The sequence below is a fragment of the Lithobates pipiens genome, unplaced genomic scaffold, assembly GCF_037356315.1.
Source record: "Lithobates pipiens isolate NorthernLeopardFrog02 unplaced genomic scaffold, aLitPip1_a1.2 Scaffold_1, whole genome shotgun sequence".
Taxonomy (NCBI): domain Eukaryota; kingdom Metazoa; phylum Chordata; class Amphibia; order Anura; family Ranidae; genus Lithobates; species Lithobates pipiens.
This window is the reverse complement of record NW_027507685.1, coordinates 151,185,056-151,209,087: the sequence shown is the minus strand read 5'-3', so window position 1 is coordinate 151,209,087 and position 24,032 is coordinate 151,185,056. Positions and strand designations below refer to the sequence as shown.

Below are 24,032 nucleotides of genomic sequence, written 5' to 3'. Positions count from 1 at the left end.
GCCGGTAATGAAGTGGTTAAACAATTACCCCATAAAGGACCATAGATGATGTTTTTGTTATGAGGTAGTGTTAGTGACAGGCTCTTGGCCCCTCACACTGGCCCATGTTTGAGCTCTGAGCCCCTCATAGGACAGGCCTCCTCCATTGGTCACACAAGGACACGGTTTGCCATTCGAATTCTTGCGCTCACATTCCTGTAGCATTCCTTCAGGAGGTCGCACACACTCCACACACGCCAGTATGGAGCCAGCACACGTGACCTCACGTCACCAGGACTCCACTACCGCATAGGAGCTGGCCGCTACCCTAAACCCAGTCTACCACAGCGTCGGCAGTCCGCTGAAAGAAGTTCTGCCACAGCCTATTGGCTAGTGCAGTAAAGTTCTTCTCTCGGATTGGCCTACACATTGGCGTATACGCGCCAGCTCCCTCACTGTCTCTCTGATGGCGTCGCCATTGGGCGCTGCCTCTACCTGTTCTGCTTTGCCATTGGCTCCTTCCGACGCGTCCGCTGTCTTTTTCCTCCCATTGGCCGGCGCCTTTCCCTGCTTCGCCATTGGTTGTTTCCAAACGCCCGGTATCCGGGTAAGATGGCGGCAGTAGAACAGTGCTCGCTCTCAGCTCAATGGCGCCCTGTTTCCCTCACGCACGTTGAATATCCTGCAGGTAAAGACGGGTTTATAGTTTCAGTCCCTCGGCCGGCGCTGGCTGAGTTGGACTCACGGGGAAGGGTTTATCTGCCAAACTGCGATCCCTTTATGGGACTGTCTGGGTTCTGCGCATGCGCTGTATGATGGTAGGGCTGCTAAGTCTGCACATGCGCGTCAGGACTTAAATGTGCTTAGGTGGCCTGTGTGATGGCTTGAGGACTGGAAAAGCCTTTGTCTATCCGCCTCCTGTACCTGTATACTGTGCCACCTAGTGGACGTGAGGATGGACTGTGCTAGAGATACATACATGTCCTAATAGCAGGACTTTTTGTCCATCCTCGTTCAGCATTCCTGGGCACCCTGACCTCTCACAGGGGGGGCGGGACTCTGACCTCTCACAGGGGGGATGGGCACACCACACCCATCACCAATACATTTATTAGGCCTTTATCAGACAGGTGGTAAAAATAGGGGGTTTTGCTGTGTTTTTACCACTTCCCAACTTCCTATCCATGCCGTTTATATTAGTTGTTGTTATTCAGGATTTATACAGCGCCAAAAGTTTGCACAACCCTTTACAACATGACAGTGCCGTTCCAATACAATTCTATTAAGGAGTAAGGATGAGCTGAGGCGTGTTCACAACCCGCACACGCCCTCGCGTGCCAGGAAGGCGGCACAGTGCTAATCACAGGCGGTTAGACATTTCTCAGTCTCTGCAGCCGCGGATCGGGGAAATGTCTGGCTGCCTGTGATTAGCGCTGTGCAGCGCCGACTTCCTGGCAGGGGAGGGGACGTGCAGGTTGTGAACATGTCTGAGCTCATCCTTATTCAGAAGGCATCGGAGGGTCCTGCTAATTAGAGCTTACACTCTAGGAGGAAGTTAAACCAGGGGGTGGATGGAGCTGTGCACACGGCAGCGTTAGCGGTGTCTTGCATTGCGGCGAGGAAAAAATATCGCTGCCTGCAGAGTCCTGCTGACACTTGGGCTTCATTCACATGGGGATTATTATACCATGGGCAGGGCAGGTATTCCATACATCCCCCGTACCGGCAGTCCGAGTCAGGTCAACTGGGGCACAGCCGCTGCATCCCAATGGGACATCAGTGCCGACACGTGTCCCCAAACGCACCCACATTTCATATTGGGATACAGCAGTTGCATCTGTATTAGAGTTGCCACCTCATCCATTTAAACCCAAACATTATTAATTAGACAAGTTCTGTGGCTGATTATGGTGATAATTAACCACTTCAATGCCAGGCACCCCCACCTCCTTCCTACCCAGGAAAGTTTTCAGCTTTGAGTGCTGTCGCACTGTGAATGACAATTGCGCGGCCATACAACACTGTACCCGAACACATTTTTTTATAATTTTCTTTCCATAAATGGAGCTTTCTTTTGGTGGTATTTGATTTTAATTTTTGCTCTATAAATGAAAAAAGACTGACCATTTTGAAAAAAAAAAAAAAAAACTGATAGGTGGGGGCTGGATAGGCAGCACTGACCATGAGCTACTGACAGGCGTTTTATAGAGGGGGGACAGGCTGACAGGTGATGGGCACTGATTGGCAGCTGATGTGCACCTTTTGATGGGGGCTGTGCTGATAATCAATGTGTTTATCAGCTCTCCCTGTCAGCGTGCACCGAGGAAAGACATTTACTGGCACTTCCTGGTTCATCTTCATCTTCCTGATCACGTGGTAAGACGCCTCTGTCAGAGGCTTCATACCACAATCGGAGTTGCAGTGTGTCAGACTAACACCCAGCACCTCAGATCGCTGCGCGCCCCTGTGCCATCTCTGTTGTCCTGATCACGTCATATGACGTCTGTTCAGGGTAACACCTCTTTGCCGCTGTCAATTTGCTATACGGCTGGCTGCAAGTGGTTAAACTCAGTGCCTTACTGTATTTAATTGGCCTCAGAACCTGTGGGTTCGGGTTTAAAGAGATGAGGTGGCAACTCTAATATGTATTGACATAAACTCCCATGGCTTCCAGTACCATCTCTATGCTGACGGCACACAAATCTGTCTGTCTACTCCTCACCTCACTCCTTCAGTCTCCTTATGAATTACTAGCCAACATTTCAGTATGGATGTCCTATCACTTCCTCAAACTCAATCTTTCTAAAACCGAGCTGGTAATATTCCCCTCCCTGAATTCTCCATCAATAATACAGCCATCAGTCCCTCCCCTCATGCCAGGGTGTTGGGTGTAGTTCTGGACTCTGACATCTCCTTTCAGCCCCAAATCCAATCACTCTCTAAATCTTGTAGACGTCGCCTCCGTAACATGTCCAAAATACGCCCCTGTTAACCAGGCTACTCATTCACTCCCTTGTTATCTCTCGCCTTTACTATTGTAACTCCTTCGCATAGGTCTACCTCTCCTCAAACTATCCCCCATCAGTCCATCATGAATGCTGCTGCCAGATTCATCCACCTTCACAACCATTCGGTGTCCGCCACCCCTCTCTACCAATCCCTCCACTGGCTTCCCAATGTATAAGATTAAAAATACTAACAATAACTTACAAAGCCATCTACAACTCTGCTCCAAGCTACATCACCAATCTCATCTCCAAATATCGCCCAAACCATCCTCTCCACTCCTCTCAAAACCTTCTGCTTTCTAGCTCTCGTCTCCTCCCATGCTCATCTCCAGGGCCTCTCCCATCCTCTGGAACTCACTACCCTAATCTGTCTGGCTATCTCTTTAGAGAAGCCTATCCTGCCTTCAGCTAATAACAATATCTTCTATTTATGTCATCAGTTCATCCCTCACTGTTGCTAGCTTTTGTTTCACCAGCACCTCCCTCTTAGATTGCAAATTGCAAGCTCCCAGGAGTAGGGCCCTACTAACCCTTTTGTATAGAATTGTATTGTTGCTTTATTGTCTCCCTTTATGTTGTAAAGTGCTGTGCAAACTCTTTGCGCTATATAAATCCTATATAATAATAATAATAGGACTGCCTGCACAGAACATATAGTACATCACGTGTGAATGAGGCCTAAAAACACCTTCATTGACTTTAATTGAAATGCACGCTAACACATCTATGGCGTTTAGGGTAGGTTTGTGCCGTAGTGGGTCCAAAAAATGTGCATTGACACTGAAGGCTGCTTCACATCAGTCTTTTCTTACACATTAAGGCAAGGGTCTCAAACTCAAAATTACCTGAAGGCCACAAGACAAGTTTTCCTATCCCATGGGGGCCGCATGCAAACTTCAAAAACAACGGTACTGGCCTCAGCAGATGCATTATTAACCCCCATCACTGGCCTCAGCGGACGCATTATTAACCCCCATCACTGGCCTCAGCGGACGCATTATTAACCCCCATCACTGGCCTCAGCGGACGCATTATTAACCCCCAGCATTACCTTCTACGCTCCACAAATGCCCCCCCCCCCCACTTCACAAATACTCCCTCTTCTCAAATCTCACTCAGCCTCAGTATGATGGCTCACTTACCTCTCCTCCTGGCAGTCAGCTGGTGGCCTGGTCTGCTGCCTCCCCAAGGCCTCTGCTCCTGTCAGGTCCTGGCTTCAACACAGGGCACCCCAAGAATGCCACAATCTCCTGCCCTAAGGTGACAGCAGGACCCTGGATCCGAGGCTTTGGTCCATTATCAGTGCCTAGGTGGGCAGGGCAATGATCGGATCCTCCCTCCGCTCCTCCTCTCTGTTCTCTCTCTGCGGTGTCTGGATCCAGCCGGGCTGCAGCAGCATGCGGTGGAAAAGACACCGGCAATGGAGAGATAAAGCTTTTCAGTGTGGCGAGTGAGAAGAGTAAGAGCGGCACCATTCACTTTAAGGGGTCTCGCTTAGCGGTGCTGAAAGGAACAGATTTTAAAAAGGTAAAATTTTAGGCATTGGTTTTAGCCTCTCCGTTTGGCATTTCAAATGCCTCAGAATATCCATCCTAAATGCTTTTTATTTATTTTTCCTCACAAGCCCTCCCCTCAGCTTGATAGCAAAATGCACCGGACCTGCTGCGGAGATATGTGAACCGGCTCCATAGAGAGCCGGTCAAAATCTCCTGCTATTGCGAATTGGATGTGGACCTTCCGCATCCAATTTTCAATGGTGTGAACCCAGCCTGAAAAAGCCATAGTGTGCATGGACACATTGGCTAACATGGAGGGGAGTTACCAGGCAGTAAAAATAAGAGCTCAAAAGCCTGTAGGAGCCGCTTCTTTGAGTCCTAAGAGGCTACAGAATGTGTTCCATCTTATTTCCATTGTATGGATCTAAATTGATACTTTGTTTATATCTAGAAAAAAAATAAAAATGTAAAATGATGCAGACTATATCCAACTGATACAAAAATATATTTCTATGGCACAATTTCTAATTAAAATGTTTAATAAAGATCAGCACTATGGCCAAGCAAGCTAGCATTTTGAGAAGGAAGCTGCCAGCCTCAGTATTAGTACGTTCCTTTCAGCTAGAGCTTGTAAAATGTTTCTGCTATGATGCTGAATATGTTATAGTATATGCAGGAAAGAGACGGTTGTGGATGGACAGTATCTTATCAGTCAGCTGCCTTAAATTGTGGCTCTTTATGACTGCGTGGGATGGGAGTTATGAAGATATCAGTATGTATTCAGCTTATTTAAAGCATGACTGCAGGCAAATGTAAAAGGCGTTTTAGTCTTGAGTTTGTTAAAATCATTCACTATGTTTTTTTTTTTTTTTTTTTTTTGTTTTTATACAAGTTTGGCAACCTAAAATCTGGTTTTATATTATATTCCCCCCCCCCCCCCCCCATTTAAAATAGAAATCCAAGATAAACCTAACTAATCTTAACAATGCTCCCTCCCTCTGCTGACCAACCTGTGTAAGGCCAGTCATAGACTGAGCAAATTTGCTCAACTTGTTTTCCCCCCCATCAACCATATCATACTTACCATATCATACTTTCCTCCACTGTGCAGCTCATTTTGCACAGAGTAGCCCTGAACCTCGTCTTCTGGGGTCTCTCGGCAGCTCCTCCCCACATCAGATAACCCCTTGGGAGAAGCGCTCTCCTGGGGGGGGGTTACCTTGTGGGCGGGCTCCTAAATCCAGCATTCAGCATCAATAAAGGCCGAATGCAGGACTCGGGCCCTGGTGCCCACATCATTAGATTTGATTGAGAGCAGCGGGAGCCAATGGCTGTGCTGCTATCAATCTATCCAATCAAGAGCCGAGAACCCCAGGCAGAGAGGCGGCTTGTCCTCATGGGTCAAGTTTGAGGGCTCAGGTAAGTAAAACGGGGGGCGGGGGGCGGTCACTGCCAGAAGTTTTTTTCACCTTAATGCAAAGGATGCATTAAGGTGAAAAAACCCAAAGGTTTTACAACCCCTTTAAGAAGGATCTGTATACTTTCTTAATTTTAGGCCACTCCAGTCTGGTAATGTGATCCAGTTTCCCTGCGTCAGCCATTGGCATTTGCTGGATAGAGGAGGGAGCACCAACAATGGATGGGCCATAGTAAGCCCATGACTGACATCATGCTCCCAGGCATTACCAGACTTTGTTGTGCACTGTCTCCTCTTCCCTGCAGCCAGTGCTGGCCGACACAGGAGAGATCATGTAACCAGATTAGAGTAGCCAGAAAATAGGTAAGTATAAAGACCTTCTTTTCCTTTTTTTTTTTTTTTTTTTTTTTAGACAGGTTAGTCTCAGCATACATGTTAGGAGCGGGGGGAGCATTTTTTCAGATTAGTTTGCTTTGTCCTGGAATTCTATTTTAAGGCAAAGTGACAGTGCATCCTGACAGTCCACCTCCTCAGCACAGTATACTCGCTCTCTGTCACTTCCTCCTTACTCCAGGCCATCCAGGTATGGGGGAGGATGCAACATTGCTCTGGCCTGAGTGATCAATCACCTGGGCTGAGCACTCTTGGGGGGGGGGGTGACATTACACCCCAAACACTGGAGCTTATCATGGGTGAACATCTGCAGCTTGAAGGCAGAGCATGTCTGTGAGTATACCTTCACTGGAGGAGATTTACTAAAACGAGTGCACTCAGAATCTGCTGCAGCTGTGCATGGTTTCACTTTCACTTCAGCTTGTTCAAATTCACATTGGCGCATTTGACAGGTCAAATTGCATGTCAAATCAAAACCTATTGCTGGCAATAGGAGCATCCCAATCGGTGTGATGCCGACTTTGCGGCACCACACTGATTTCCAAAACTAGTTCCTGCACTAATTTTGGTGACTTCGGGGGGCAATTTCAATAGACTGTGCATGATGATGATGCCTTTCAAGTCGCCCCAAAGTTGGACTGAATTGCTGCTTTGAAATCGTGCGAGTTCAGATGAATTCACACAATTTAAAGCTGTGCTCAGTTTAAACCAGGGCTAAAACCTGGAAGCTGTTTGGTATGCACTTGCAGAGCTCCACCATATTTTGCACCATGCAGTTTTAAAGAGGAAGTAAACCCTGATGGGTTTACTTCCTCTTTCATTCCCTGCAAAGCATAATGGACTACTATGCATCGCATAGTAGCCCATTATGTGTCACTTACCTGACACAGGAGCCAGCTGTCCCCTGTAGTCCGCCGCATCCATCTTGCTGGTGGCGTCTCGCAGCTCCGCCGCTGTCATTTGACGTCACTCCTGCGCATGCGCACGGGAGTCGACACGCGCGGCAGCTACATTTTTGGAAATGCCGCGCTTAGTGCGCCTGCGCGCCGCTGTCTACGGCGCATGCGCCGTAGACAGCGGTGCCTGTTTTCGGGCAAATATCTCCTAAACCATATAGGTTTAGGAGATATTGCTTGGACCTACAGGTAAGCCTTAATTTAGGCTTACCTGTAGGTCAAAGTGGTTTGTAAGGGTTTACAACCACTTTAATAACCCCCACCTTATCTATATCCTGAATGCTCTAATGATTGTGTTTCTGAATAAATTGTAAGTCAGGGGTCTCAAACTGGCGGCCCTCCAGTTGTTGCAAAACTACAAGTCCCATCATGCCTCTGCCTGTGGGAGTCATGCTTGTAACTGTCAGCCTTGCAATGCCTCATGGGACTTGTAGTTTAGCAACAGCTTGAGCCCCCTGTTGTAAGTTCTTTCTCTTGGTTACTATGCACATCTGCACCAGATTTTGTGTGCTTCAGTTTCAGTAAATATCCCCCAAAGAGAAGTACAGGGAAGTCTGGCCATTATGGGTTCTGGAGTGTCTTCTGCTGTTGCTTTTGCGCTAACTTTTTTTAATTAAAAAAAAAAACACTAAGGCTGCTTTCACACTGAGGCGCTTTGCAGGCGCTAAAGTGCTAAAAATAGTGCCTGCAAAGCGCCATGAAACAGCCGCTGCTGTGTCTCCAGTGTGAAAGCCCCGAGGGCATTCACACTGGAGTGGTGCACTTGCAAGGCGGTCAAAAAAAGTCCTGCAAGCCGCATCTTTGGAGCGCTGTAGGAACTGTGTATTTACTGCTCCTATAGCGCCCCTTCCCATTGAAAACAATGGGGCGGCACTATATAAATAAATAATATAGCCGCTTTACTGCCAGCACATGCAATGCCCCAGTGTAAAAGTAGCCTAATAAGCACCATTAGAGTTTGTAGAGGAGCCACATTATAGATTTGGAAAACCACTTTACATTTTGGAATTCAAATTACCATTGTTTACTTGAAAACCAGCATACAGTCTGGAAAATGATAATCCCTTTTCTGCATTGTTGTCGCTTGGCAGACAACTAAATGATTAAAACTTAAAAAATTGCATCAGAACTGTTTAGCTGCTAAAGGATTTGTGATTATGTCCAGCAAATCCTGTTATGTATTGAGCCCTGCCAGACTGCAAAGCTAGGTGGATAACTGCTTGCTCCAACTGCAGGCAAGATAGCTTGGTTACTGATCCACCTCAATTCTGCCAATTGGCTGGTGAACAGCATCCACACACTGAGATCATGATTTTCCCTTTCTCCTATAAGCAGGCTCCCAGTGTTTGACAACGCTGGGCTGTGTAGGGGATTACAGCGCAAATCAGTTTTAGGTTCCCTTTACTTATTTATCTATACAGATGATTGTTAAAGTAAAGCTTCAGCTTAAAACTAACTTGCTTTAAAAATGTCCCTTCCTCCTTGCTAACACTCACTTAACTATGTTCAGTCTGCTATGGTCCAGTCATGTGATCTGCTGTGTCAGCCAGCAGCGGCTGCAGGGGAGAGCACTTAACAGCAGCTGGTAAAGAATGGAGGGGTGGTGTCACAGGCTCCCCTATCATAGCCATTGCTTCCTACTCTCCCCTGCAGGCATTACTGGCTGACAAAGGAGCTGATCACGTGACAGGACTGGAGTTGGCTGAGAAGAGGTAAGTAAACATATTTTTTACACAGGTAAGTCAACATAGGTGTTAAGAGGGGAGGGGGGGCTGCTCAATACTGTAAAAAAAATGTTAAAAAAATAAGCAAATTGTGTTGGATAATGATTAGAGGTCGACCGATATGGGTTTTTCTCTGGCCGATGCCGATATTTAGAAATCATGGCGGCCGATGGCCGATATATGATGCTGATTTTTTTTATTTTTTGGGCCGATATGTTAGGCCGATTTTTATTTTTTATTTTAATTTTTTTTAAATCCCCCTTCATCTCATAAAACCTAACAGACACCTTTCCCACTGGGGCGTTTTTTTTTGGCGCTTTTGGGCTAAAAATAGCGCCTGTAAAGTGCCTGCAAAACGGCTCCCCTGCAGTCTGTGTGAAAGACAGAGTGCTTTCACACTGAGGCGATGCGCTGGCAGGATGTTAAAAAAAAAAAAAAGTGGAGTGGTGTATACCGCTTCTCCACCACTCCTGCCCATTGATATTAATGGGCACCACTGCCCAAGCACATGCAATGCGATTTGGCAGCGGTGCTTCACAGGCGCATTTAACCTCTTCTTCGGCCGCTAGCTGGATTATATGTGCCCCGCTAGCAGCTGAATAGCACCGCTAAAATGATGGTAAAGCGCTGCTAAAACTAGCAACATTTTACCATCAACGCCTGCCCGCTCCAGTGTGCAAGCAGCCTATAAAATAAAAACAAGTACTCAAAACTTTTGTACGAAAAAAAAAATGGACTAACTTTACTGTTTTTCGTTTTTTTTTTTTTTTTTTTTTTTTAAATCATTTAGTGTATTTTTTTCCCCCCCCCCAAAAAATGCATTTTGAAAGACCTCTGCGCAAATGCTGTGTGACATAAAATGTTGCAACAACCGCTATTTTATTCCCTAGGATCTCTGCTAAAAAAACATATACTTTTTGGGGGGTCCAAGTGATTTTCTGGCACAAAATACAGGACTTTTACTTGTAAGCAACAAGTGTCAGAAAAGATTTAGTCTTTAAATGGTTAAACTGAGAACTTCTACACACAGAGATGAGTTCATTCAAGTGTAAACATTGTATCTTTTGTTCTTTTCTTGGCAGACTGCCCAGAGAGGAGGAAAGTCGTTTCTATGACCTCAGCAACTTACACTGACTTCTATTACAGAAGTCATTTCCAAGTCCCACTGTTCTAAATCTGCCTTTTTATCAGCTCAATCGGCCGATGCCGATTAATTAAAAACCGGCAAATATCGGCCGATATATCGGTCGACCTCTAATAATGATGTAGTTTCTAATGACCTCTATCTTCTGCTCTCTGTTTATCCTACAGGGGAAGTCTATGGGCAGCTGTTGGCCTACCTTAGCCTCTCTCCAATCTTTATTCTCGTCAGTTTTGTGACGCTAATCATATTCAAGAGAGAACTTCACACGGTCAGTTCACATATTATTACTGGTCATCCTTCTTTTTTTTTTTTTCCCCCTCTTGTCCCAGATCATGACGTCATATTGTTCCTTTCTGTTTGCAGATTTCCTTTCTGGGGGGCTTGGTAACGAATGAAGGTGTAAACTGGTTAATAAAAAATATAGTGAGGGAGCCACGTCCTTGTGAAGGTGAGTTATTGTGTGATGAAGGCTCACTGCCTCAGGTTCACCTGTGTGGAAAAGGCTTGTTGAATTAGATTTGTAGAAGATGCTGATTTTTCACTTGGTAATCTCTCCCCTTAATTTGACAGGGACACACACAACAGTCACAACAGAGTATGGGTTACCCTCCAGTCATTCTCAGTTCATGTGGTTTTTCTCTGTATATTCATTCCTCTTCCTTTATTTAAGGTGAGTTGGATTGTTAAAAGTTAACTCTACCATAAATAAAAGGTAGTATAATGTCGTTAAGGGTAAATGTAGTGTGTGTAATTGATGCTAAAAAATACAATAGTTAAGAAGAAAAATACCCCTTCCTGGTGTAAAGCAGGTACCTTTAGTGCTTTAGCTTACCTTCCTTTCACTTACTGGAGGAAGCACATCATCACAGACTAAATAAAGCAAAAGCAGGGATATTCCTGCACTGCAGTTCCTTAGGTACAGCTTTCTCTCCAGCAAGGAGAACAGTTAGCAGCACGACACTGACCTAATCCAATCTCGGAAGAATAGAAATCAGAGACATCAGTGCCTTTAGAAATCTCACACTGCAGATGTACTGCTATGAGGCAACAGAACTATAAAACCTGGGTACAGTTACATATACATACATCTTTTACATTCCCTAAAGAAATACAGAGGTAATAATATAGCGGTTTGGATTTTTACATAACAAACTATAAAATGGTGCATGTATTGGAGAAATAATGTATATGAGGTTTACAGTGCATCTGGAATGTATTCAGAGCTTCACTTTTTTCCACATTTTGTTATGTTACAGCCTTATTCCAAAATGGATTAAATCAATTTGAAAGAAGTTTGTTTGAAATCTTTGCAAATTTATTTACAATACAAAAAAAAAAAATCACAACCTTTGCCATAACACTTAAAACTGAGCTCATGTGCATCCTGTTGCCACTGATCATCCTTGATGTTTCTACAACTGGATTGGAGCCAGTGAGGTGACCAAGAACCTAATGGTCGCTCTGACCGAGCTCCATCGTTACTCTGTGGAGAGAGGAGAACCTTCGAGAAGAACAACCATCTCTGCAGAACTCCACCAATCAGGCCTGTATGGTAGAGTGGCCAGATGGAAGCCACTCCTCAGTAAATGGCACATGACAGCCCAGCTAAAGTTTGCTAAAAAGGTACCTGAAGGACTTGCAGACCATGAGGCCTAGAGGCGATTCAGTTCGCATTGTGCGCTATATAAGTATTTCATTCATTCATTCATTCATTCATGAGAAACAAAATTCTCTGGTCAGAAACAAAGATTGAACTCTTTGGCCTGAATGGCAAGCATCGTGTCTCACGTAAACCAGGCGCTTCTCATCACCTGGCCAATACTATCTCTACAGTGAAGCATGGTGGTGGCAGCAATATGCTGTGGGAATGTTTTTCAGTGCCAGGAACTGGAAAACTAGTCCGGATCGAAGGAATATAAATGCAGCAATATACAGAGACATCCCTGATGAAAACCTGCTCCAAAATGTTTTGGGGCAAGGTTCAAGTTCCCACAGGACAACACCCCCAAGCACATGGCAAAGATAACAAAGGAGTGGCTACGGGACAACTCTGTGAATGTCCTTGAGTGGCCCAGCCAGAGCCTGGACTTGAACCCGATTGAACATCTCTAGAGAGGACTGAAAAATGGCTGTGCACTGACGCTCCCTATCCAACCTGATGGAGCTTGGATGAAACTGCCCAAAAATAGGTGTGCCAAGTTTGTAGCATCATACTCAAAAAAGACTTGAGGCTGGATTGGTGCCATAGCTGCTTTCAACAAAGTACTGAGCAAAGACTGTGTATACTTATGTACACAAGAAAATACATATATTTGCAAAGATTTCAAACAAACTCCTTTCACATTGTCACAATGGTGTATTTATTGTTTGTAGAATTTTGAGGAAAATAATGAATTTGATCCATTTTGGAATAAGGCTGTAACATAACAAAATGTGGAAAAAGTATAGAAATGTAAATACTTTCCGTATGTACTGTACAAGCACTACAAGGAAAACACTTTCACTCAGACTGGGGCAGCAAGAGACACACACCCTTCACTCATGCTCGTGCATGAGTCTCCTTTGCATGTCAGTCAGTCAAAGGAGAAGGGGGCGTGGTGACTTTTTTTTTTTTCCAGTAGCAAAGCGGGGAGGGTTATAGATGACAGGCTGATCATATTCCTGTAAGACTCTGCACAGATGAGTTGTGCTGCTTTGCTGATTTAGCTAAAATTGTTCAGTTTTTTACCTTTTTGTTATCTGGGTTTACAGACACTTTAAAGCTGAACTAGGTATGATCTTAATTGCATACTTAAATTGGTCTAGCCTGGATTAATGTAGGTATGCATATTTCATATGTGAGGGGCCGCTGTGGAAGCTGGCAGTCATTGCTACTACAGTGATCGCTGTGATTTTTTTCCAGGGCCTGTGCAGAGTGGCTGCTCCCCTGCACATTGATCACAGGGGTTTGTTCGTTTGACATTGCCGCCATTGACAGAACACCTTCTCACATACTCTGATTGGAGAGGAGGAGCTGTGACATCACCATCACCACTCATCCAATCAGAGAATTTATGGGTATACATTAAAAAAAAAATCAGCAATCACTTTTATTCTGATTGAATCCATCTATGGCCAGCTCTAGTATACATTTTAAGATCAGCTTTAAATTGGCTTGGTATTTCTGAACTTCACCTCATGTTGCTGTCTTATCAGAATGCACCAGACCAACAATGCTCGGTTCTTGGACCTGCTTTGGCGCCATGTACTGTCCTTGTGTCTCCTGACAGCAGCGTGTCTTGTGTCGTATAGTAGGTAAGCACAATGGCGCACACAGGCTCTCATGTGTACTATCAAGCACATTGTGCTGCATTCTGTCTAACAACTGTGCTTCCCTGGCAGAGTGTATCTCATGTATCACAGCTGGAGTCAAGTTGCATATGGAGCTGTGGCTGGAAGCATCTTGGCTATAGCCTGGTTTGTTTTCACACAGGAGATCCTAACACCGCTGTTCCCAAGAATCGCAGCCTGGTAAGCTATGTTTAATAGTAGAGACTCAAAAATCTGTCCATACTTGGATTCTGTATTTAAACACTCCTAAATTGTGTGGGTTTAATACACATGCAGTCTGCTTTAGAAGTTATTCTGAGGTTATTAGTATTGTCCTTCTCTATATTAAAGTGGTTGTAAACCTCAGTCATGGAATCTGAGCAAAGCACTTACTGTATATCTGTAGTGTTTACTTGTCTATCTCCAAAGCTCTAATTGTTCTTTCTGGTGCTTCCTTTCTCTGTTATCAGCATGAGTCACTTCTAAGAAGTTTTCCCAGCACATGAGATAAATTTGTGTTGGGGAGGGAGCTCCGCACACATTTTCCACTTTAAGAAATTAACCACTTCAGCTAAATGTGTGTCTTCTTTTTCCTAAAAAAAAAAATAGAGCTTTCTTTTTGGTGGTATTTGATTACCTCCTGCATTATATTTTTTTTTTTTTTTTTTTTTTTTTGTGCTTATAAACAAAAGACTGACAAAAAAAAATCTTTCTTCTATAAAACATTCCAAATAAAAAAAAGCAAATTCATCAATTTAGGCCAATATGTATTCTGCTACATATTTTTGGTAAAAGAAATCCCAATAAGTGTGTATTGACTGGTTTGCACAAAAGTTATAGCGTCTAAATCTATGGGATACACTTTTTGTGGACCAGTGACATCAATACTGTGATCAGTGCTAAAAAAAAAAATGCACCCTCAGTGTATAAATGACACTGGCAGGGAAGGGGGTTATCGGGTGATTAAGGGGTTAAGTGTGTCCCTGGGAGGTGTTTTCTAACTGTGTTGGGGAGGCACAGACTGGAGGAAAAGAGAGATAATGTTTCAGCTTAACTGAAACGCAAAGATCTCTCCTTTCCACCCTGACAGATCAGCAGATTGCCTTGTTTACATAGGCACACCGCTGATCCGTCTCTTCACAGAAAGATTGGCGGGTCATGGTGGCCATCGCTCCGGCAGCGCGCACAGGTACGTTATTTTACACAGCCGGGTCGCCTTGCTGCAGTATATGTACGGTGGTTAATGTGGTTGTGCTTTACCTTTTGCAGACCAAAGTAAAAGGGTTCTCATTAATGCTGGTCCCACCAGCACACCATATTTGTCACATGGGAGGGAGGAGGGCGAGTCGCATGTTCTCCCATACTTGAAAGTACCAGTGAACTTTGTCCAAGTGGGGAGCACAGATGAGGTTGGCATGTACTGCTGGCAGGGTCCTGTTTAAAGTGAACCCGTTATATCAAGATCCTTGCTAAAGTGCTAGCCCGGAGATTGAATACGGTGATCGCCTCCCTCATCCATCCGGATCAATCGGGTTTTATACCTGAACGGTCTACGGCAATCAACCTCCGCCGCTTATTTCTTAATGTGCAGTCCCGCGCAGATAATGTGGGTGACAGGACGCTGTTGTCGCTAGACGCCCATAAGGCTTTTGATAGCATTGAATGGGGATACCTGTGGGCGACTCTTGAGAGATTTGGGTTTGGACCTGGCTTTTTATCATGGGTACAACTATTGTATAATTCTCCATCTGCGGTAATAAGGGAAGCGGGAAGGGTGTCAGCTCCTTTTCCCTTGTTTAGAGGGACTAGACAGGGCTGCCCTCTGTCCCCTTTACTTTTTGCTATTGCCATTGAGCCTATGGCAGCCCTGGTGAGATGCAACCCCTTGATAACGGGTTTTAAATATGGGCAGCTGCATGAAAAATTAATGTTATACGCTGATGATGCTATGCTGTTACTGGGGGATACATCTGGGTCTCTGGTTGAGGCCATGAAAGTGGTTCAGAACTTTGGGTCGTTCTCGGGCCTGGTGATTAATTGGACCAAATCGCACCTTATGTTACTAGATTCTTCCTCCCCTCGGGATCCCGCGCTACACGATATCCCGGTTGCTAACAAATTTAAATACCTGGGGATATGGGTCACCCCGCGACCATGTGAATACTTATCACTGAATCTCTCCCCGTTACTAAGTAGGATCAGAGATAAAACGAAAGTTTGGGCTAAATTGAAAATGTCGCTGATAGGCAGAGTGAACCTTATTAAAATGATTTTTATGCCACAATTACTGTATATTTTACATAACACACCCATGGTAATTCCGCTTAAAATGTTTAGAATTATTAACTCCTTATTTAGAGCATTCATTTGGCTTAACAAACCTCCTAGAATACGACTGGAACAGCTTCAGAAACCCAAGGAGGCGGGAGGGCTGGCCCTGCCCAACCCGTGGCTTTATTATATAGCGGCACAGTTACAACATATTGCCCGTGCCATAGCAAACGGACGGGAAACTGGGGGAGGGGTGGGTAATCCCGCCACTGCTCTCCTGACACATAGCGCGGGCTCGGACAAGGTGGTGGCTGGTCTGGAAGCCTTGTCGTTCGCCAAGTCTAACAAGCTCTTTCCAACGTACGCCCTACTTCAAAAAATATGGAATAAAACACGTCAATTGCAAAATGTGGAGGGCTTCACGGAGTATAGCCCGATATGGCATAATCGGTATTACGGGGAGATGCTTGGTCTGACTTGTGCTGAACGTTGGAGGCGATGCGGAGTGACTCTCATGTCTCAAATTTTTTCTGGGGGTAAACTGCTCTCTTTTGCAGAACTGAGGGAAAGATATGGCGTCCCTCGGGGTATGTACTTCTATTATTTGCAACTGAGCCATGCTGTTAAGGCTCAGGCTGGAAATAATCCCTGGATGCAATCTCCCACCCCAATCTTTCGGTATGTGACAGAAGTTACCAGTTTCAAAGGTTTTATATCCAGTTCCTATAGTATGTTACTAAATGCATCTATGCCGGGTTTCCCCGCAAGGGTAATTGTCTCATGGGAAAGGGATGTGGGAGTATTTGAGGAGGACCAATGGGCGGAGGCCTTACAGGCAATACAGGGTTGCTCACTGAATACGGCACAGCGACTATCGCAACTATACATTGTCATGAGGGTGCACCGCACGCCGGTTAGACTGTATAAGATGGGGATTGGGGAGGGGGACCTTTGTGCCAGGGATAGGGGAGACCTCATACACTTGCTCTGGCGCTGTCCCAAATTGCATATATATTGGTCAGGGGTCATTGATACTCTCAATGGGGCCTTCCGGGTACGGATTCCACAGGATCCAAAGGTGTGCCTTTTGGGTGTGGTGGATGATCTCCCGTTGGAGGTGCCAGTTAAGGAGGCCATAGGGAGAGCTCTTTTTCTAGCACGTAAACTTATCCTTCAACACTGGAGAGCAAGTGACCCCCCGAGGTTGAAGGAATGGATAACTCAGATGGGGAACATGTTAAGCATGGAAAAGTATATTTACCAACACATGGGCCGGGCGGGACGATTTGAACGACTGTGGGGACCCTGGCTTGATACCCCCGGGCTGTCACCCTTGGAGCTGGTTATGGGTAGGTTGTTTATTTAGGGAGTATAAGGGAAGCTATAATGGGGAATGTGGTGTTTTAGAGGGCGGGCAAGGGGGCACTGGGGCTGCGGCCCGAATGGACCGTCTTGATTTGTACATGTGGTGTGATGTTAGAATAGGGAGATGACTTATATCGCTTGTGGTGTATGACTTTGATAAGTGAAATGTGCCTTTATATGTATGCTAGAGGTCGACCGATATGGGTTTTTCTCTGGCCGATGCCGATATTTAGAAATCATGGCGGCCGATAGCCGATATATGATGCCGATTTTTTTTTTTTGGGCCGATATGTTAGGCCGATTTTATTTTATTTATTTATTTTTAATCCCCCTTGATCTAACACACCTTTCCCACTGGGGCGATTTTTCAGGCGCTTTTGGGCTAAAAATAGCGCCTGTAAAGTGCCTGCAAAATGGCTCCCATGCAGTCTGTGTGAAAGACAGAGTGCTTTCACACTGAGGCGATGCGCTGGCAGGATCTTAAAAAAAAAAAAGTCCTGCAAGCAGCACGTTTGGAGTGGTGTATACCGCTCCTCCACCACTCCTGCCCATTGATATGAATGGGCACCACTGCCGAAGCGCATGCCATGCGATTTGGCAGCGGTGCTTCATGGGGGCATTTAACCTCTTCCTTGGCCGCTAGCTGGGTTATATGTGCCCCACTAGCAGCCAAATAGCACCACTAAAATGATGGTAAAGAGCCGCTAAAACTTGCGTTTTATCATCAACGCCTGCCCGCTCCAGTGTGAAAGCAGCCTTCATAAGTGATACAGAAAATTTCTTACACTTAAACATTTATTAAACAAAACAAACCTCCAATCAGTTTACTTGTATGTATGATCTAGATAAAAAAAAAAAAAAAAACTATATATTAAATAAAAACGGGTAGTCAAAACTTTTGGACAAAAAAAAAATGGGCTAACTTTACTGTTTTTATTTTATTTTTATTTTTTAAATGGGGTATTTTTTTCCCCAAAAAATGCATTTGAAAGACCTCTGTGCAAATGCCGTGTGACATAAAATATTGCAACAACCGCTATTTTATTCCCTAGGATCTCTGCTAAAAATATATATATAATTTTTGGGGGGTCTAAGTGATTTTCTGGCAGAAAATACAGGATTTTTACTTGTAAGCAACAAGTGTCAGAAAAGATTTAGTCTTTAAATGGTTAAACTGAGAACTTCTACACACAGAGATGACTTCATTCATTGAAGTGTAAACATTGTATCATTTAGTTCTTTTCTTGGCAGTCTGCCCAGAGAAGAGGAAAGTGTTGCTATGACGACTCAGGCAACTCACACTGACTTCTTACAGAAGTCATTTCAAAGTCCTGTAGAATCGGCTTTTTATCAGCACAATCGGCCGATGCCGATTATTTAAAAAACGGCAAATATCGGCCGGCCGATATATCGGTCGACCTCTAATGTATGCTGCTTGAATATGTATATTGCGCTGATTATGTGATGACTTGTGTGTATTTTTGTACCAATAAAATCCGTTTTGAGTTAAAAAAAAAAAAAGTGAACCCGTTGCTTAATCTGTTACATGCAATTCGATTTTTATATTTGTATTTTGTTGTCCACAGGCCGATCTCCGAATTCTTCCTTATCCGTGACACCAGTTTGATCCCCAACATCTTGTGGTTTGAGTACACAGTAACCCGATCAGAAGCCAGGTGAATAGGTTTCCTTTTTTTTTTTTTTTTTTTTTTTTTTTTTTTTTAATAGTCCCTTGTTACACACAGTAATAACATTTTCTAAATAGATCACTACCTGTAATCATGTACACTTGTCTTCATAAAGATTTTTTATTTTTTTTTCTAATCTTATGGGATAAGCATGCTTACAGAAAGAAGAGTATACAACTACATGTAAAAAATTTTCATTTTGGTACTGACACCGTAGCAAGAGAAGGTGAACTACCCTAAACATGCACACATTTTAATTAACAGTGCACATGAATATTAGTCTTTTGATTTTCATTACATCACATCCAATTATTTGTTAAAAATGTGGGACTTGTGTCAGGTTACATAGTAGGCAAGGTTGAAAAAAAAGACACAAAGTCCATCAAGTCCTGTATGTTGTGGTCATTCAGGTGCTTATCTAATATTTTTTTTTAATTATTGATGATCCCTGCTGAAACAACTGCCTGTGGAAGAGAATTACACGTTCTTACCACTCTTACAGTAAAAAAAAACCCTCTACGCAGTTTAAGGTTAAACAGCTTTTCTTCAAAATTTTGTGAATGGGTGCAGGTCTTATTTAATTTCCTTATGAATTGAAATCCTATCCCCTCTCAAGCATCACTTCTCCAGAGAGACTAAGTTCAGTGTTCATAGCCTTTCCTTATAACTAAGGTCCTCCAGACCCTTTATTAGTTTTGTTTCCCTTCTCTGGATTCTCTCCAGTTCCAGCACATCCTTCCTGAGGACTCGTGCCCAGAACTGGACAGCATACTCTAGATGCGGCCGGACCAGAGTCTTGAAGAGCGGGAGAATTATCATTTTATCTCTGGAGTTAATCCCCTTTTTAATGTATGCCAATATTCTGTTTGCTTTGCTTGCAGCAGCTTGGCATTGTATGCCATTGCTGAGCCTATCGTCTACTAGGACCCCCAGGTCCTGTTCTACCCTAGATTCCCCCAGAGGTTCTCTCCCTAGTGAGTAGATTGCATTCATATTTTTTCCACCAAAATGCATTATTAATTTTTCTACATTAAACCACATTTACCATGTAGTTGCCCGCCCCATTAATTTGTTCAGATCTTCTTGCAAGGTTTCCACCTCCTGCAAAGAAGTTATTGCCCTGCTTAGCTTAGTATTGTCCGCAAATGCAGAGATTGCGCTGTTTATCCCATCCTCCTGGTTGTTTATTAATAAATTAAATTGGATTGGTCCCAGGACAGAACCTTGGGGGACCCCACTTTCCACCCAGGACCATTCCGAGTACTCCCCATTTATCACCACCCTCTGATCTTGTCCCTGTAGCCAGTTTTTAATCCATGTACTTGCCCTATATGGTCCATGCCAACATAGCTTACTGTTTTTGCAAAATCCGGATACACCATGTCTACGGACCTTCCTTTATCTAGATGGCAACTCACCTCCTCATAGAAGGTTAATAGTTTGGCAAGAACTTCTTGAATCCATGCTGAGTACTGCTAATGATATCATTTGTCATTACTAAAATCTTGTATATAGTCTCTCACCATCCCCCTCCAAGCGCTTGTATACTGTTGATGTTGGGCTACCTGCCCTGTAATTCCCAGGGATGTATCTTGCTCCTTTTTTTACATATTGGCGCTACATTGTCTTCTCCAATCAGCTGGTTTTATTGCCATTTATGTTCTTGTTGTAAAGGTTTAAAGTGCCTTGGAAAAGTATTCACACCCCTTGAAATTTTTCCACATTTTGTCATGGTACAACCAAAAACTTAAATGTATTTTATTGGGATTTTATGTAATAGACCAACACAAAGTGGCACATTAATTGTGAAGTGGAAGTAAAATGATAAATGGTTTTCAATTTTTTTTTACAAATATCTAAAAAGTGTTTGGCGTTCATTTGTATTCAAACGAGTCAATGCTTTGTAGAACCACCTTTTTGCTGCAATTAGAGCTGCAAGTCTTTTTGGGTACGGTTTTGCTCAAGCTCTGTCAGATTGCTGTTCACAGATGCTCTCCATCCAATTTAAGTCTTGCCACAGATTCTCAATTGGATTTAGGTCTGGACTTTGAGTGGGCCATTCTAACACATGAATATGCCGTGATCTAAACCATTCCATGGTAGCTCTGGCTGTATGTTTAGGGTCATTGTCCTGCTGTAAGGTTAACCTCTGCCCCAGTCTCAAGTTTTTTACAGATTCTCTAACAGGTTTTCTTCTAAGATTGTCCTGTATTTGGCTCCATCCAGTTTCCCATCAACTCTGACTGGCTTCCCTGTCCCTGCTGAAGAAAAGCATCCCTACAACAAGCTGCTACCACCACCATGTTTCACAGTGGGGATGGTATTTTGCTTTTGGACTAAAAGTCATTTTTGGTCTCCTCTAACCAGAGCACCTTCTTCCACGTTTGCTGTGTCCCCCCCATGGCTTTCTCAAACTGAAAATGGGAGGACTTATGACTTTCTTTCAGCAATGTGGAGTGCAAGACCCAATGGTTGTCCTAGGGACAGATTCTCCCACCTGAGTTGTGGATCTCTGCAGCTCCTCCCACAGTTACCATGGGCCTCTTGGCTGCTTCTCTGATTTAATGCTCTCCTTGTCTGGCCTGTCAGTTTAGGTGGACGGCCATGGATGATGGATTGAACAGTGCCATTTGAAATCATTTTTCCTTTCACTTCACAATTATGTGCCACTTAGTGTTGGTCTATCACATAAAATGCATTTGTTTTTGTTTGTAACATGACAAAATTCCAATGGGATATGAATACTTTTTCAATGCACTGTAAATGCTTTTTTATTGTATCCAAAATTAAAGCTCCTATCCAAGCTTGTATTATATATCTTTCATTAAAGACCATGTGGAAAATAACCAGTGCAGTGTTCAACATTGAGTATTTACGTAATCCCATACACTGTATCATTGGTATTTTTAAGGAAGATTGTAAAAGAATGACATGTATGCATGTTTTTGTTGCCGGTAGAAACAAGTCAGGCTTCAGCTGTCATTTTTGCAGTACAGATTGAGCCCTGGTTCCCACCATTGCGGCTTTGAAATACCGCTACTTTAGTGCAAATTATTTTTATTTTTTAAGCCGCTGATCAGTGCAATTTTGATGTGCCATTTCATTTCGGCTTGCAACTTCATCTAACAAAATCAATGCAGGACACAATGAAATTGCAAAAATAGTGCAGGAACCTTTCAAAGTCGCTACAACTTGAACAGTTCCATTGCCGGCAATGGTGTGCGACCTGTCATGTGATTTTAAACGGTCAAATCGCACTGGTGTGAACCAGGGCTGAAAGATAATCATTAAACAATATATCCAAAAGTATGTGGATACTTCTCCAAATTATTCATGTTATTCAATGAAGAGTACTGATAATCCTACAGCACAAAGCCAGGTCCATAAAGACATGGTTTGACCAGTTGGGTGCGGAGGAATTTGCAAGGCCTGACCCCTAACCTCAACCTTTGTGAATGCCTTGGGTATGAACTTGAACACTGACTAAGCCACATCTTCTGGTCCACCATCAGTACCTCATCTAACAAATGCTTTTTGGCTGAGTGGGCAGAAATATCCTCATACTCCCAAAATCTAAGGAGTTGAGATTGTTAAAGCAATGGAGAGGGTGGCGGGAGAATCCCTATACAGTTAAATGTTCATGGTTTTTCAATGGTATTTCTAACAAGTCAATATAAGTTTGATGGTCGGGTATATACAAGCTTTTGGCCATATAGATTTTTTTTTTTTTTTTTTTTTGGTAGGCTTAACACAGTTACTTACTTTATTTTTTTCTTTCATTTTCATCACTACCCCTTCAGAAACAGACAACGTAAACTCGGTACAAAGCTTCAGTGAGACAACAACGAGCAAACTGACAGGGTGGGGTATGACGGTAGCGTCCACAATATCATGGCGGTCGGAAGGAACTGAAGCCAGTACAGCCCATGGCGCACCGAGGAACATTTAAACTGACGGACCAAAAGATAAAGAAAGAGGCCTTCACTGGGTTTACAATGCCTGTCTTTGCCAGTGGCCCTCCTCTGCATGTCAGGACTGGGGCCAATGCACTCAAATGCACGCTGTTCAATGATCAGTCAATTGATGGCAGACAGACCGATGGAATATTATAAAAGCTATAAGCTTTTTTTTTTTTTTTTTTTATTTTTTTTTTTTTTTTTTTTTTCCACTAATTCCCCCATCTTTCCTTTTTCCTGAAAGGAAAAAAATACTGAAAGAACTGAACCATTTTTATTGCATGAATACCCACCTTTTTTTATTTTTATTTATTAAAAAAAAATATAAATGAAACCTAATAAGTATGGGGTGGATAATGCTGTGAATTCTGGCAACTTTTTTTTTTTTTCTTTTTCTATTTTTTGGATAATGCTGCGCTTTTTTATTTTTTATTTTTTTTTATTTTTTTTTGCACTTGCCATCACCCTGTTGAACATGGATGGTGAAGCACTCAAGAACCTGTGCTTTAACAACTGGCGTGCTTGGCAGGATCTCACACTTTACTGCAGCTATGCTCGCCACGGTGCCTACAGAAAGATGACAGCTGGAGGGCTTGAAGCAATTCCTGTTGCACTTTGAACAAGATTTCAATTAAGGACTACAAATAACCCTTTTAACACTAGTGATCTTTGTTTTTTTTTATTATTGTTTGTGTGATAAAATAAGAGAAAAGTATAAGTATTTGTTGGAGCGGTTACTCATTAAGGATGATATCTGCAGTATCTGGTGAACTGACAAAGCTCTAGAGCAGCGGTCCCCATCCAGTGGCTTGTAAGTCACATGGGGCTCTTGGCTGCCTTTTGATGTTGCTGGCAGCAGCGTCTCATCGGATGCTAAGTTCCCGCACATCTAAATATCCACTGCATTATACATTTCCCGTAAGCATGAAACCAAGAGGAGTTTGCCTGATTTACATAATTCATTAAACCGTTCAACTTGATTCTAAATGGAGGTTTTTGTGGAGTGCTCTGTTTTAGTTCACCATGACTCGGAGGGCCTGCTCGTTAGAGCTTACAATCATCCAAATGAGTGATTTGTTGATCTGCTTGCCTGTCATGGCCAAAAGTCTAGTCAGGTAGAACATCTGCTCCATAAGCCCCAGTTTGCACATATGCGGTGCAGGAAACGCAGCGAATCCTGAGCATTTCCTGCACCACACTGAAGTCAAACTCTGTTTATGCCATCTGCCACTGGCGTCAATGTTAAAATGACTATTAGGTTGCAAAATGCAGTGTGATTGCAAGAATTGGGATGCATGGGTGTTGTGACACCCATGTTATTTGATT

The 24,032-nt window shown here is 43.5% G+C and overlaps 1 protein-coding gene across 1 annotated transcript; it reads left to right on the top strand.

The window, feature by feature from the left end:
* Window positions 1-574: 574 nt before the first annotated feature.
* Window positions 575-23,693, top strand: DOLPP1 (dolichyldiphosphatase 1). The gene is made up of 8 exons (XM_077478514.1): window positions 575-667; window positions 10,285-10,385; window positions 10,481-10,565; window positions 10,688-10,787; window positions 13,313-13,411; window positions 13,499-13,627; window positions 18,649-18,738; window positions 22,551-23,693. Exons 1-8 carry the CDS (start codon window positions 592-594, stop codon window positions 22,585-22,587), a joined length of 717 nt encoding a protein of 238 aa, XP_077334640.1. The 5' UTR covers window positions 575-591; the 3' UTR covers window positions 22,588-23,693.
* Window positions 23,694-24,032: the final 339 nt, after the last annotated feature.